The 15,873-nt window shown below is 44.9% G+C and overlaps 1 protein-coding gene and 1 non-coding gene across 2 annotated transcripts in view; both read left to right on the top strand.

The window, feature by feature from the left end:
• The window catches only part of NKX3-1 (NK3 homeobox 1), a 25,960-nt gene that overhangs the window by 7,309 nt on the left and 2,778 nt on the right, over positions 1-15,873 (top strand). The window contains exon 2 of the mRNA XM_008575286.1: positions 7,490-7,574. Within this exon, the coding sequence (XP_008573508.1) occupies positions 7,490-7,574 (85 nt within the window). The remainder of the gene's footprint in view (positions 1-7,489; positions 7,575-15,873) is intronic.
• Positions 11,496-11,573, top strand: TRNAT-GGU. The gene has a single exon. It is a non-coding gene; the product is annotated as a tRNA-Thr (tRNA).

Below are 15,873 nucleotides of genomic sequence, written 5' to 3'. Positions count from 1 at the left end.
GGCTGGAATACAGATGAGATGGTGAGAGTGGCAGCAGCTATCTTAGATTATGGCAGAGCAACAGGTGGAAGATGACATCACCGCATCAGCTCTGACATCACCGTATGAGCTTTGCTCTCTCACGTAATACTCCAAGTATTACGTGAGAGAAAAAGAAGCACATGGCTTTTAAGCCACTAGTTATGTTGGCTTTTTTTACAGCAGATAAACATGTATCTCAACTAGTAGAGGACATAGGCAGGTAATTAGAAGGTAACTGACATCAGTGCGACAGACGTTTACAATAGAAATAAATCAAGCCACACTGATCCAGGAAAGCGCCGTCAGAGAAGGGGCTTGAGACAAACCCCTTGGAAGGATGAATAGAATTTAGATGGATGGAAGAGAAGGATGGGGAGTCTACACGGAAGGATGCAGAGAGGAACTTAGAGAATGATGAAGTACATGGGAACTGAGGACTTTGTGTGGGGCGACACTGAAGGTGGCAGTCTGATGTGCCCATGGTCATGGATTTCAACGCATCTGCCTCCTCCCCAGCTGAGCTCATCTACTCTGAAGGCTTAACTACCACTTCTATGCAAGTAACTTTCAAATTCCACAACTATGTCTCCAATTCAACCCTCCATTCTGAATTCTAGATTGAATTGCCTGTTACATTCTGGACACCTCTATTTGAATGTTTCCCAGACACCTCCATGTAAAACAGAGCCCATCTCCCACTTTCCTCCTGCCAAACCTGCTCTACTTTCTGTATTCCCTCTCCTGTGATTGCTGCTCCCGTCCTGCCTGTAAGCCAGGCAGAAACTCCAGTGTCCTACATACCTCTCTCCTTTCCCTACCTGCCCTATTTTAAGTTCCCACTGCTGCTATGTTCATTCAGGTCACCATCTCTCACCTGACCACGTGCAATCATCTCCTAGCTGGTCTCCCTGCTGCCACTCTCTTCTCTCAGGCCATTTCTCATGCTGCTATAGATAGGATTTTTTTTAACTGTGTATTTCTTGATGAAGAAACTCCAAATGCTGTCCATATTCTTTAACCCAGCACATAAGAGCTTCCACAATCTGACTCTGACCTGCATTTCCAGCCTCATTTCCTGCCAAGTTCTTCCACATGCTTTCTGTTGCAATCAGCAAATACTCTGGCTCCCCTAAACACACAAGGTATGTCTTCCCCTCTGGATTCTGAGGCCTGACTCAAATGCCACCTCCTTAAGAAAGTCTTCTCTGAGCTACCCAACTGGGACTCTGGTCAGGGTTCCCAAGCTCTCCCAACTCATGGTGTTTTCCCTGTTGGATCGTAGTTGGTTACAGAAATCAGAATTCCACAAAGGTAAATATAAAAGATGCACTTTCAGCTGCTTCATTGCAGTGAACTGAGCAAAATTTTGAACAAGGAGTGGTGTATCATTGTCTTTTACACAAGTTTTACAGTGGCGTTTCTGGATCATTGTTTAATGTGGCTTTTCATTAAGATTTTCTACATGCATTACAATAAGAATTTCAGCAAAACAGATAAGAGATGCACTTTTGGCTGCACATATCTCACTCCTGGATCATAGTTGGTTTTTTCCTTAATTGCTCCCCAATAGGAGCATAAGCCACTTGATAGAAGAAATCACTTTTAACCAATTTTTTTTTAATAATTTTTGAACCCCAATAGGGAAAAGAGCACAAATCATGCATACACAGCTAGATGAAATTTCACAAAGGGAACTTCCCCCGTAATCCACACCCACATCATGAAATAGAACATTGATATCCTCTCCCAGAATCTCTCTTGTACCCACCTTACTGTCATCATCCCCAAAGGAAACTATCTTTACCTTTAATACCATCGATTAATTTTTCCTGTTTAAATATAAGTGGACTCACATGGTGTATTCTCCTTTGTCTGGTTTGCTTCACTCAGCATTATGTATGAGCTACCCATGTTGCTGTGGGTAGCCGCAGTTCATGTAATCTTATTGCCGTTTAGTTTTCCATTGTATGGATATACCACAATGGATTTAACTATTCTACTATGGATGGGCACTGGAGCTATTTCCAGTTTGGGGGTATTCTAATTAGTCCTGCAATAAACATTCTTGTGTATGTCTTTTGGTGAATATATGAACACGTTCTCTTGGGTATGTACTAAATTTGGAAATTCTGGGTCGTGAGGTGTGCATATGGCCAGGTTTAATAGATCCTACTCTTTATCCAAAGTAGTTGTGTTCATTTACATTCCTGCTAGAAATGTTTAAAAGCCCTGGGTGCTCCACCTTCTCACCACCCGTTGTCAGTTGTCTTTTACCTCTCCCTTTTTCTACCTCCTTGCCCAGAATAGGGCAATGCAGTATTGAGAGTTCCATGAACATTTGTATAAATGGTGGTGTTGAATTGAATCATTGTAGGAACAGTGGGACATAAGTTTGAAAAGATTCCTAGTTAGTGGGTAGAGAAAAATGAGGAATATTTATTAAGCCTGTACTAAGTGCTGGATTCCTTAATCACCATAATCACTCTCTAAGCTCTAAGTCCAGTGGAGCCCAATAAGTCTCCAAATTAGGAACTGAGCCTCAGAGTGATTAAGAAACTTATCCAGCATCACTACCACTAAGGCAGAGGAGGAAGGTGAACCTCCCAAGTCCATTCACTTTTCATTACCTTCTGTTGCCTCTTCATTATCATTACAGGTGACTGCTCCTTACTGCTATTCAACTACCTAAACATACAGCACCCAACACTTGCTTTCTGACTGATTATGGTGTCCTTCTGATCCTGCCGTTTTCATCCCAGCCTTAGAGGGAGTAAACCAGAGGGAGATGTCTGGCCCAAAGAACACCTTCAGAGATGCACAAAATCTTAGAGATGCCCATGGGGCTCTGATCTCCACCCAGAGATGTCTGCATTCAAATTCAGTCCTGTAAACTCGGTACACAGAAGTATCACATATAACACTAAGAACATCTGAGCTGCAGACAATAGCACAAGTGGAGTAACCAGCAGCCATTGTTTGTAGAACTTAAACTACCCACCAGGGGACACCATTGCCTCCAGTTTCCCACTGTGGGTGAAAGAGGGAATTCCCCAAATTCCTTGGGACTCCACCGGAAGCCTTTGTATTTGGCTTTGAGCAATGTTTCAGGTTTCTTTTTCAGATCAAGCTCTTTGCCTTCCTGTTTGCATTTTGACAGTTGGGAGTAAACAGGAGACATTGAATCAATAGATTAAGGGCTCCATAGACACCAGCTGTTGTTGTTGGTAGTGGTCGCAGTATAACAAATATTGATAACATTGGTACTGCCAGTGGCTACGAAATCAGTGGGGTGCTTTACAGTGCACAAGTGCCCTCCATAAATACTGTCTCATTTAATCACCATGTGAGGAAATATTTTTCTCCCAAAGCTGAAGAAACTAGGGAAACTGAGCGACTTACCCAAGATGACCCAGCTTGTAAATCAGTTAGAATGTAAACCCACTAATTCTGTTTACAGATCCTCAGTCCAGGGTTGAACTTATGTATCTAAAATATAACCGTTGGTGTTTAGAATAATAAGTCTGAAGGGTTTGAAGAGCAAATATTGCTAACAGATTAGCCTTCGACTCTGCCCTCTTTTCACCTCCTCTCCAGCCCCTGGCTCAGACACCCAGTAGGGAAATTGATTTGGTCAGTTCCTTCACATTGCACTGTTCTTGACTCAGAGCAGAGCTTCCTGACTGTTCCTGAGTTGAGGACTGCTTGCAGAATCGATGTTGTTGAATCTATTGGATTCTGGCTTAGCTCTGCCACTGACCAGCTCGGTGACGGAGGGTGAGTCTCCTGTTTTGACCTGATCACCCCCCTATATACAGGATGTAGGAGGAGCACAGATCAGGACTTGCTCTAGTTCTACACAAACTCCACAGAAGGCTCTTCTCCAAGGCTGCCTTGTTCTTTTCTCCCTAAGCAGCTCCAATAACTCTGAGCCCCAAAAGTTAAAGAACAGAGTCCCAACCTTCAGGACAAGTGTATGTCTAGAGATGGTAGATCCAGAGTTCCCCAGTGATGCTATTGAAGCAGAAATTGACTTCTTCACTCAAATTCCTTCTCACTCCTCAAACACGCTCAACTTTAAGATCAGATGGCAGGACTGTTGACAAAGCTTTTCCTGGATGAACTGGGGAAGTTCTGGCTTGCTGCTTCCTCCCTCTCTCCTGACGGGGAATGTGACATGACCCACTGAGGGCGCTAGGGACAATGCTGGATGGAGCACTCAACATTGAGCTCAACAGGGCACTGATATAAGGACTTCACATACACGACCTCGTTCAATCCCACCACATTTCTGTGTGGCAGCCAGTCCTTACTACTCCCATTGATCAGAGGAGGTGGCTTAGGCCAGGAGAGGTTAAGTGCTTTACCCAAGAGCATGCACCTCGTAAGTGACAGAACTGGGATCTGAGCCCACCCTCTGGTATCTGAAAGCCCACTGGTGGAGTTTGGATGTGTTGTCCCCTCCAAAACTCATGCGGAAATTTGATCTCCAATGTGGCAGTGTTGGAAACTGATTGAGTCATGGGGGCAGATCCCTCATGAATGGATTAATGCTCTCCCTGGGGGAGGAGGGGTAGTGAGTGAGTTCTCGCTCTATTAGTTCCCACGAGAGCTGATTGTTTAAAGGACCCTGGCACCTCCTCTCTCTCTCTTGCTTCCTCTTGCCATGTGATCTGCTTATACCCGCTGGCTGCCTGCCACTTTCCGCCATGAGTAGAAGCAGCCTGATGCCCATGCCAGATGCAGCTGTCCCAGAATTGTAAGCCAAATAAGCCTCTCTTCTTTATAAATTACCCAGTCTCAGGTATTTCTGTTATAGCAACACAAAACAGACTAAAACACCCACCCTCCCTCTCATAGATGCTGTACCTGCCTGCTTCTTTGCAACATGTGCAGCACAGACCCACCTCCTGCTCACTCTCACTGCCCTGGGTCGGCCTCATAACTGGCCTCCAGATTCTGCTGGTACAGCATCTTCATTCCCACTGGCACTGTCTTTCTAAAACACAAATTTGATGGAGTCACTTCTCTTTGCTCCAAAACCCTCCCCAGTCCCAGAGCAGCCTGTTGTGCATAAACCCTTCTGAGTGGCTGTCCAGGCTGCTTCCCTCACCAGGCAGGCTCTTCCTGATCTTCCTCTCCAGCTACTCCAATCCTCTCAATGTGTCAAGGCCCCTTGAAAAGCCCACCTCCTCCACGAAGCCCTTCATCCTGAAGCTGCCAGTCTCAGGGAGTCAGAGTTGAAGAGGTCCCTTGTCTCGTGGTTTTCAAACTACATTCTGAAAGACTATGAGAGTCCTCAGTATGAACACCAGGACAAACAGGTGCACTAGCTCCTTGCCTCAGCTCAGTGGCAGCAGATTCGCCTTTATCTGTCATGTATCTTGGATCCATGTAAAAACTCACTTGAAAAAGGCCCTATTGCTAACATAATAACATATAATTATATATTATCATAATAATATAACAATAGCATAACAAAGAGCCTCGAGTCTATAACTTTCTCATTTTACAGCTAGGAAGCTCCTACAACACTTGCTGTCCATTATTGATCTGATACCTGGTGTATACTACCCTGTGCAAGTTTAGTAGTTTTTTCTTGTACATGCCTGTCTCCCCAACTTGAACATAAACTCCTCACGAGCAAGAACCAGGTCTGATACTTGATTATCTCCAGAGACTAACAAGGCTTAAAATATGTCTATTTATCATTACTTTTATATTCTGCTTTGGGTATTTCTTTAAAGACACAAAACAATGCAGATAGTGCTCAAGCCCTTCCTCCCCACTCCCTCCCCAGAGATAACCACTACCCTAAAGTTAGTGTGAATCATGTCTCTGCATTTTTTTTTTTTTTTGGTCACGTAAAAATGCATTCATATGCTTTGTAATTTATTGTTTCCTGACTTTCAATGTTTTGTGTCAGTGGTAGTATGCCTGTCCCTTGGCAGCTTGGGTAATCTCAGAGACACGTGATAAAGGCTGCTTTTCCATGTCTATCTCATTACCCAGTTGGACTCTAAGCTCCTTGAGGGCAGACAGCATGTTCGCTCACTCCCCAACACCCCTCTTCCCAATTTAAATCACATGCAGACACTAGGGACACTTTCTACTCATCCCTGAAGGATGCACCATTTCCTCTTCCAGGTGGTCCCTGGCCAGGAGTGATGCCAGCAGAAGGCAGCGTCCCTGGTGGTTAAACATGCAAGATCCAGGTCCAGATGTGTGCATCGTGGCTTTGCCATTGTTGCCTGAGCGCCCACAGGAGAGTTAGTCAACTTCTCCCTGCCTTGATTTTCTGTTCTGTAAAATGAGGGTATAGTAGTATCTAGGTCCAGGGTTTTTGTAAGAATTGAGTTAATATAAATACATAGTGCTGTAAGTATCACTAAATTTCACTAGTTTAGAAAGACCTGTTTCATGCAGTCTTCATGCACTGTGAGGTTGCCCTGAAATGGCTGGACATGAAAAGGGCCACCGTGCCCCGGGTGCTAAGCCCTCACTGGGGGATATTGGGAAGCCTGTCAATCAAGATCAGGTGTCTCCCTGGCCTGCTCCTTTCTCCTGGTCTGGGATTCCCCACTCCCACCAGTGTTTCCACACCTGTCCTCCTGCTCAGATCTCAGATGGTGCCAAGCAGTTTCTATGCTTATTTGAAGGAAGCAGCCATTGAACAGGTGCTGGGCCCACTGTGCCCATAATGCCCAGTTTCTCAGCAATCAGAGTCTAACCCCACCCCTAGCCCTGTCTCTGGGCTGGACCACTCCCTAGGAGTCCCCCCACATTCCCCCACTGCACCTCCCACCGCCCTGATCCCCTGCTCTCCCCCTGCCTCCTGCAGCTGTTGTTGATGTGTCCAGAGGTCTGGTGGCAGTGGTGGGGAGTGATGTCACGCTTGATCAGGCCCGTCAGTTTTTCTATTTGTCAATCAGCTAATTGCTGGCTTTGACATGAAGATAAGTAAACAGGTTTTATTTATTTATTTATTTATTTTAAAAAGGCCTTTACATTTCCATTGACATGTCATAGAAATAAAACACTGGCAAGGCAGCTTAGGCTGTGCCTGTAACATTTTACTTCTTCTTGAAAGATACATGAAATAAATCAAATTACAGTAATTATCTCTGAGCTTTTCTTTTTTTACTGTTTAAAACATTTTATAGTTAAAAAAAAAAAAAACAGCACATGTTTAAGGAGATAGAAATAAAACTGACCTGCACGTTGAGAAACATGGCTCGAAGTTCTGACTTGGCCACTAACTTGTAATTTTTAGATGAGTCATTTAGAGTCTCTGAACCTCAGTTTCCTCACTTCTAAAATGACATCTAAGGTCTCTTACCATCTGATTCTGTGAATTTCTACGTGGGGATGCTACAATGTCTCCTGTTTGCAGACATTCCCCTCTGCCCACAACACCCTTTTTCCAAGCCTTCTAGCTTATTCTCTGTCTCCCTTCTTTCCTCTCCCCCAGCCCCTTCAGAGGAAAGGGGAGCCTGGATAAATATATGAATGGGATGAAAGACTTTGTCCTTGCCCAAAGCATTTCAGGCATCAAGGTATTGCTGCAGGGTGGTCCAGAGGGTCTGCCCTTCCTTCCCCACTTGCCTGGGGTGGCCATTTCCTTTATGAGCTGTGAAAACACCAAGAGGGCCTGGCTTCCACCCTGCCTGGGAGCTACAGGGGCAGGACTGGCCTCAGGCTGAGGCACTTACTCCCTGCCCTGTGCTCTGTGCCTGTGCTGTCCCAAATAATTTTCAGAAAACTGTCTATCAGAAGAGCCCCAGTCAGTAGTCCTGAAATAAAGCAGTTTTCTTTGTGGGGCAGGCTTTCTGGGCCCGATAGGGGTCAGTAGAAACCTCTCAAGAGCCAAGCAGAATCCTAGCCCCTAGCACCCCAGCCCACCCCACCCACCCCATACCTAGCAATTGACTCTGCCACCTTCTCAGGTTATCATCCACCCAGATATTGTCATTTCGAGGCACCACGAGGCTGTGATAACCTGCTCAGTTTCACGGCAGGTGCTCAGAGCTGAAGAGAGTGGCAGAGAGAAGGTCTCAAATTGCTCTGGCAGCCAGTGCAGGGCGGGAAGGTCAGAGCCCTCCCCCTCCCCCCGGACAAACACCCCCTGATGTGTCTCCCAGGCAAGGCCCTCTGTTAAGCTGTTGAGCAGGCCAGGTACAGAAGGACCATGGCCACCCAGTTAGAAGGCAGGGAAACTTCTACAGGCGGAGCCCCACAGCTGTGGAGGAGGATAGAGGAGAGGTGACCAGGGTCACTGCTAGCCAAATACTCTTGGGTTCCTATTGCCCAATAAATCTTCCTGATGGCTTTTCTTGGGTGATAAGCACCAATGAGGGATATAATGAGGTTGAGAATCTGCTGCCAAAGTTTCCCAAAGTCCTAATCCCCTTGGCCATACAAAAAAAGCCTGCAGAGAGAGCCAGCCTACACAGCTACAGAGTTGGAGGATCAGACCTTTTTAAAGGGTCCTGAGAGAGGCCATTTGGCAGGTATGGGATATGAAGCATGAATAGGTTTCAGAGTGGGATAAAGGTCCCAGGAACATACAGGGTTGGTGACCATCACGTGAGTCTATAGTGGCCTCCGCTCTCTCCACAGAGGGAGGATCCTTCTCTCTCCCTCACTGAGCTGCTCAGGGCCCTCAGCTCCTCACTATTCAAAGGGATGGGGGGGCGGGGGTCCCCTGAACCAGTAGCACTGGCATCACTTGGGAGTTTTTTAGAAATGCAGAATCTTAGGGCTCACCCAGACTTAATGAAGCAGAATCTGCATTTTAACAGGATCTCAAAGTCTGAGAAGTGCTGCTGTAGCCAGCCAGAGTCCTGTCGCCTGCCCCCCACCTGCTCTCTCCAGGCAAGTTTTCCTGGGTTCCAGGCTGGTCTCCCTCCCCTCCCCTTTTGTGCCACATCTCTCACATCCTGCACCTCTGCACTCTGCCAACCACCAGCTGGAAAGTAAAGGTCACACTAATTCATGTCACAGTATAAATGGCTGAGAGTTATTTAATGTGCCCCCAAACTCACATAGCATTTTCATATTAACACGTGACAATAATCCTAACCCTAACACCGCATAGAGGGCCTGGAGTGAGATCAGTGAGGAGGCAAGTCTAGTGAACCTCTTACGGTGATCAGTGGGGAGGCAGTTGCTTATGACCCAGGACAACCTTGCAGAGAGTGGTTTCATTTGTCTTCTCGTACCTCTTTAAAATGGCTCTCCTCTTGGGAGCGTGGCGGCGCTCCCGCCAAGGGTTCGGATCCCACATACAGACCAGACCGGTTCCTGCTCACTGGCTGAGCAAGGTGCGGGCGCAGCACCGAGGGTTGCGATCCCGTTGCCGGTCCCGGTCCGGTACGGGCATGACACAGGGTTGCGATCCGTTGCCGGACACGAAAAAAGACAAAAAGGAAAAAAAAATTAAAAAATAAAATAAAATAAAATGGCTCTGCCTGTCAGGCTCTCGTGGGAGAAGAGAGAGAGAAACAAGAAAGCAGGGTTGGCTGAGCAAGGAATTCTAGAAAAAGTAATGGGAGATGGCTGCAGACATAGAGGATTTGCTAACTGTCCTGTCTGCTCTCCCCAGTCTGTGAAACAGGGGCATATTTTTTTCTTTTCCCAGTGTCAGCCAAAACAACTAAACCCAGGCTGTGAAAGAGCCTAATTTGTTTTCAAAGCCATTTCTAAATAGCCAAATCAAGAGGTTTATTTAACACCTGCTATGTGCCTATTACATGGTATGGGGGTGGGGGGAGTCACGAGCTTTGCAGCCAGAACAACCTGGGTTCGTTGTGAGAGCCTGGTCATGTTACCTTCAATCTCTGAGCTTCGATCTCCCTATCTGTATAAAGTGATCCCCAATGGGTTGTAGAGTGTATTAAACATCTATAGTGAGCCATAGACTCACCATAGTGGGTCTAGAGTGAGTGTTTAATATATGTCAGTCTTCTATCCCCTTTCCTGGTGTGGTGCAGGGAAAAAAGCTCAAACACAGCCCTGACCCTCCGTGAGGTTTACAACAAAACCATTGCTATGGTTTGAATGGGTCCCCTCCAGAATCCAGGTGTTGAAACGTAAAGGCCAATATGATGGTATTAAGAGATGGGGCCTTTAAGAGGTGATTGGGTTATGACTTCTCCCTTGTGAATGGAATTAAGACTTTTATAAAAGAGGCTTCATGAAGCATTTGGCTCTCTTGTCTTTCTGCCTTCCACCATATGAGGACGCTGTGTCCCTTCCTTCCAAGAAGGAAGGGACACTTGTGACTACATCAGGCAGTATGAGGTGTCATCTTGGAAGCAGAGAGCAACCTTCACCAGACATAGAACCTGCTAGCACCTTAATCTTGAACTTCCCAGCCTCCGGAACTGTGAGAAATAAACTTCTGTTCTTTGTAAATTACCCAGACTATGGTATTTGGCTATAGCCACACAAAACAGACTAAGACAACCGGTAAGCATAAAGTGATTAAATACTTCAAGGCAATAGAAGATTAAGTGCCCAATGAGCAGCAGAGCTGTCAATAAAGACTGGGAAGGTCTACAAAGTCTTTTGGGTGGATACTGAACCAGTGAAGATAAATAAGAGAATGCAAATGTATTCACAGCATGCATAAAGCCTTGGAGATAAGACTGAGCATGACATGGGTGAGAACCATGACAAAACAGTTAGTAGAGGCAGGGGAGAGTGTCAGCAAGGTCAGGAAGGGAAGGAGCAGCACGGAAGTGCTGAGGCTTGCATGTGGAGGGCCATGGAAAACTGGGATGAAGAGCTGTGATATTGAATTTTTGTGATGTTGAGGGTGTGGTAGAGAGGTACGGCTGGACTAGAGCTGAAGCATGTCCATTCATTCAACACACTCTCCAAGCTCCTCTCCTCCCCAGTTTGCTTAGGAACTCCTAGATTCAGAGCTCTATTTGTTTTGCCTTTGCTTACCCTGCCTCATCCATTTCCTCCCAAGAAAACCAGAATAAAGTCTCTGGCCCATGCTTTCCCCTCTTCCTTCTGCCTCTTGACTGACCGTGGCATTCCCTGCATGGCCCTGTGTGGTGTGCTGTGGCATGCTGTACCTCCTGTTCCTGGAGAGCTGTATGTATAAAAACTTCTTTCATGACAGTCATTTCTGGGTCTTCATGTCTTATCAAATCTGATTAAAACACATCCCGGGAACATTTTAAAACACGTGTCCAGAGGACAACTCTATCAGCTCTGCTCGTACTTCCCACACTGGAGGGCAGCACTGGAGGCAGGAAGGGCAGGTGGAAGGATGGAAGGTGATGACGTGGGAGGTGTGCTGGGCTAGGAGTTGGGAGACTCAGCTTCCAGTGACAGTTCTGTAGTCTCTGTAAACCTGAGGTTCCTTCCTAGAAAAGCAAGGAATTTTATTAGATGATCCTGAGGTCCCTTCTGGCTCTAAATGTCTTTGGACATAGATTGTTTCTAAAATATGGGGTTGGGTTGGCTGGATAGCTCAGTTGGTTAGAGCATGGTGCTGGTAACACCAAGGTCCAGGGTTCAATCCTTGTCCTGGCCAGCCATCAAAATAATAATAATAATAAAATAAAATATGTAGTGGAGCAATGGATGTATAATGCTTATATGTAACATGAAGTTGGGAGGAAAAAAGGATGCAAAATTATACTTATCCTACAACTGAATATGGCTGAAGACTGGTAGAAAATATACAGACAGTTTTAATGAAAGGATAGGATCATGGGTCTCAATGTATATTTCAACTTAAAGAAACAAAAAGGGACCCAAAGTCTCATCCCATACAGTCAAGGCAGAGCTGGTAGGCTCTTTGATTTCTGCTTCTAGAGGCTGCCTGCATCCCTTGGCTCATGGCCTCCTTCCATCTTCAACACCATCAATGGCCAGTCAAGTCTTTGTCATATCCCATCACCCTAACCTTACTTTGGTTGTCATGTGTCTTTCTCTGGCCTTGATTCTTCTGCCTCCTTCTTTATAATGACACTTGTGACTACATCAGGCTCACCTAGATAATTCAGATAATCTTCCCAACTCAGGTGAGCTGATTAGAAACTAATTCCATCAGCAACCTTAACTTTCTCTAGCCATGTGTGTAGCATATTCACAAATTCTAGGGATTCGGAGGTGGACATCTTCAGGGGGCCATTATTCGGCCTATGGCAGCCCCTTTGTGTCTTCCTGGTTGCCCTTGAACATTTTCAGCCAGTTTAGGCTGCATAAACATAGCACAGGGAGGAAGACAAACCTTCCACCATTACTTTCCCTTATGGATAATTCTATCAGTCAGTGAGATGTCTCATAGCAACTAAACCTGGACATTCAGCTACCAAACATTTATTAAGCACCTTCTATGTGCCAAGAACTAAGTCAAGGTATTAGGAATAATACAGATATGAGGATGACATTGTCCCATCTTGGGGAGTTCAGTCTAATATAGGAGGTGACCCGCTCACATACCTCAAATACAAAGCATGAAAATAAGGAAATGTGGAGCAAGGTGAGGCAAAGTGCCACGAGCGGTGTCCCCATTCAGAAGGGACATCTGAGGCCTGAGGAGGTAGTGGTGGAGGACATGAGCCCAGGCTCAGCTCCAGCTCTAAATTCTTAATTTTTTAAAACTATAAATAAGTACATTTGCTCTTTTCCTTCTTTCCTGCTCTGCTTTCTTCCTTTCCTTCTCCCAACCTGCTATCTCCATCTCACTGAGCGGATGCTTCTGCTGTATGGAAACAGGATATATACATATATGTTAAAGTGGTCAGATGTCAAATATCATATAGACAACTTTTAACTTTTTTTTTTTTTTTATGTAATGGATTCATTCTGTAACACATTTTGCAACGTGGACCAGACTCTGACTAAATTGAAGATATGTTTCCAAGTCAGTACATTGTTTATTTGTATATTTCTAGGGTAAATCTCTAAGCATGGAATAGCTGTCACAGGATATGCCCAGTTTTAAGTTTGACAGATATTACCAAGTTACCATCCAAATACATGAAACTGATCTACTTTCCCTCCAACTTGGTATGAGAGCAACTGTTCCTCCACATTCCCACCAACACTGGACATTATCCATTTTTTTTTTTAACCTTTTCTAATCTGGTAAGTGGAAAAGGGGTATCTCAATGTGGGTTTAATTTGCATTTTTTCATGTGCCTATTTGTGTTTTACATATTTGAGCCATTCAGGAACTATTTATTTTAGAATAGAACTATTTATTTTATTATAGAACTTTGTATTTTCCAAATGGCAGCACTAGTTATTAAATAATTCACATTTCTCTACTGATTTGAAATGCCACCCGGCTCTAAATTTTAAAAATGAAAAGGGGCTACCTCAACCTAAACCTCAGGCCATATGCAAAAATTAATTCAGAACAAATCATGGATTTAAGAGCAAAGCATAAAACTTTTAGGAGGTAACATGGGAGAGCATCTTCAGTACTAGGGCTAGGCACAGAGTTCTTAGGCATGGCACTGAAATCACAATCTGTAAAATAAAAAAATCAATAAATTGGACTTCACCAAAATTAAAAACTTTTGTGCTATGAAAGATACTGTTAAAGAGATGGAAATAGAAGCTACAGATAGGAAGAAAATATTTGCAAACCACATACCCCGCAAAGGCTTACATAGAGAATATATGAACAATTGTCAAAACTAAACAGTAAAAACTCAGAATCCAAGCATAACATGGGCAAAAGACTTGAATAGATATTTCACCAAAAAGGAGATATGGACAGCAAATATGCACATGAAAAGATATTCAACATCATTATCTATTTGGGAAATGCAAATTTAAAATTAAAACCACAGTGAGATAGTGCTACACATCTATTAATGGCTAAAATAAAAATAGTGATAACATCAAATGCCGATGAGGATGTGGAGAAACCAGATCTCTCATACATTGCTGTGCAAATGTAAAATGGTACAAGCACTCTGGAGAATATTTCGGCAGTTTCTTACAACACTAAACATGCTCTTACCATATGACCCAGCAATTGCATTCCTGGGCATTTATCCCAGAGAAATGAAAACTCATGTTCAGACAAAAACCTGTACATGAATGTTCACAGCACTGTCATTGATAATAGCAAAAAAACTGTAAACAACTCAAGTGTCCTTCAGTGGGGGAATGGTTGAACCAACTCTGGTAGATCCATACAATGGAGTACTATTCAGTAATTAAAAAAAAAAGTATGAACTATTAGTACATGCAACAATTTGAGTGGACCTTAGGAGCATTATGCTTAGTGAAAAAAGCCAGTTCAAAAGGTTGCATACCATTATATAACATTCTTGGAATGATAAACCTATAAAGATGGAGAAGAGATTAGTAGTGGCCAGGGGTCAGGAATGGCAAGAATGGGCTTAGGTATGCGAATACAAAGAGGTAGGACAACAAAGTTCTTTTGTAATGGTGAACCAATTCTGTGTCTTGATTGTGGCAGTTACATGGACCTATACATGTGATAACATTGTACAGATCTACACACACTCACATAAATGGATGCAGGTTTCCACGTGGTGAAAGTAAAATGAGGTATGTAGTCTAATTCAAAGTAATGTACTGGTGTCAATTTCCCATTTTTCATATTGTCCTACAATTACATAAGATGTCATTTATTGTGGGACACTGGAAGGATTATTTTTGCAACTTCCTGTTAATCTGTAACTACTTCAAAAGAAAACGCTTAAAATATTTTTTAAATGAAAAGAGGACTGGAAACGATGAGAGAAGAAAACGGTTTTACCAAGACTTTCCCATTGCACAGGGTGGTTCTCTTTGGCGGTGACTTTATCCACAGTAAACTATTCCCCTGTTCCCCTCCCCAGACACACAGCATACCACCCTTTTGAAAATTTTTCGTAGAATGGAGAGTGCCTCAGATAGGATGAACACAAAGGTTGCATAAAAATAGTTCGAAAGACCATCTACATACACTTTCCCCAGATTCACCAGTTGTTAATATTTTAACCCACTCACTTTTATCACGTGAGGTCTAACAATCTGTATCACTGTTTCTGAACCACTTGAGGGTAGGTTACATGCATCGTGTGCCTTTGCCCCTACATGTGTCACTGTTCATTTCCTAAGAATAATCCCTTATACAATCACAGTACAGTGCTTGACTTCAATAAATTTTACATGGATTTCATACTTCCATCTCCCTGTTCCATGTTTGTGAGTGGCCCCAGTAACCTCCAACCTGGGGCCAAGTACTGCACCTGGTTGTCATGCCTCTTTGAGAGCCTTTGATTTAGTAGACCTGGCTTTGCCACCAGTCTGTCCTCTTCACAGGGCAATCCTCATCTGTAAAGCGGGTTGATAGCAATGCCCCAGCTTATCTTTCTACGCGTAAAGAAAGGCGCTTCGACAGTTTCTAAGAGCTAAATGGAATATTTCCCTTCGGCTTCGTTTTTCCCATAAATCGTCCCAACTTCCATTGTGCTTGGGCTGGGGAAGAGCAGACTCGCTTTGGTGTTCGCTCCCAGCCTGGGAAAACGGCTTAGGGCAGAGGGAGGCAAACCCGAAAAGAAGAGGGCGTGGGGGGAGGAATCCTCCAGGCAGGAGCTCCGCGGGACCGTGCGAAGGGCTGGTCTTTCCCGCACCGCCCCCTGGTGCGGCGGCGGCCAATCGGCTGCGCCGCCGGATCCCCGCGGCCAATGGGAAGGCGGCGCGGCGCTTCCCGGGGCTATAAGGGCGCGTGGGGCCGCGGAAAGTGAAAGTGGTGCGGGCGCCGCGGGGCTGGAACGTCGGCGCCAGAGCCCAGCGGCCGGGATGCTCCGGATGCCCGAGCCGCGGCCGGGGGAGGCAGAGGCGGCCGGCCTCAGCCCGCAG

Source organism: Galeopterus variegatus, unplaced genomic scaffold, assembly GCF_000696425.1.
Source record: "Galeopterus variegatus unplaced genomic scaffold, G_variegatus-3.0.2 Scaffold1167, whole genome shotgun sequence".
In the NCBI taxonomy this organism is placed as follows: domain Eukaryota; kingdom Metazoa; phylum Chordata; class Mammalia; order Dermoptera; family Cynocephalidae; genus Galeopterus; species Galeopterus variegatus.
This window is presented reverse-complemented; position numbering and strand designations above follow the sequence as displayed.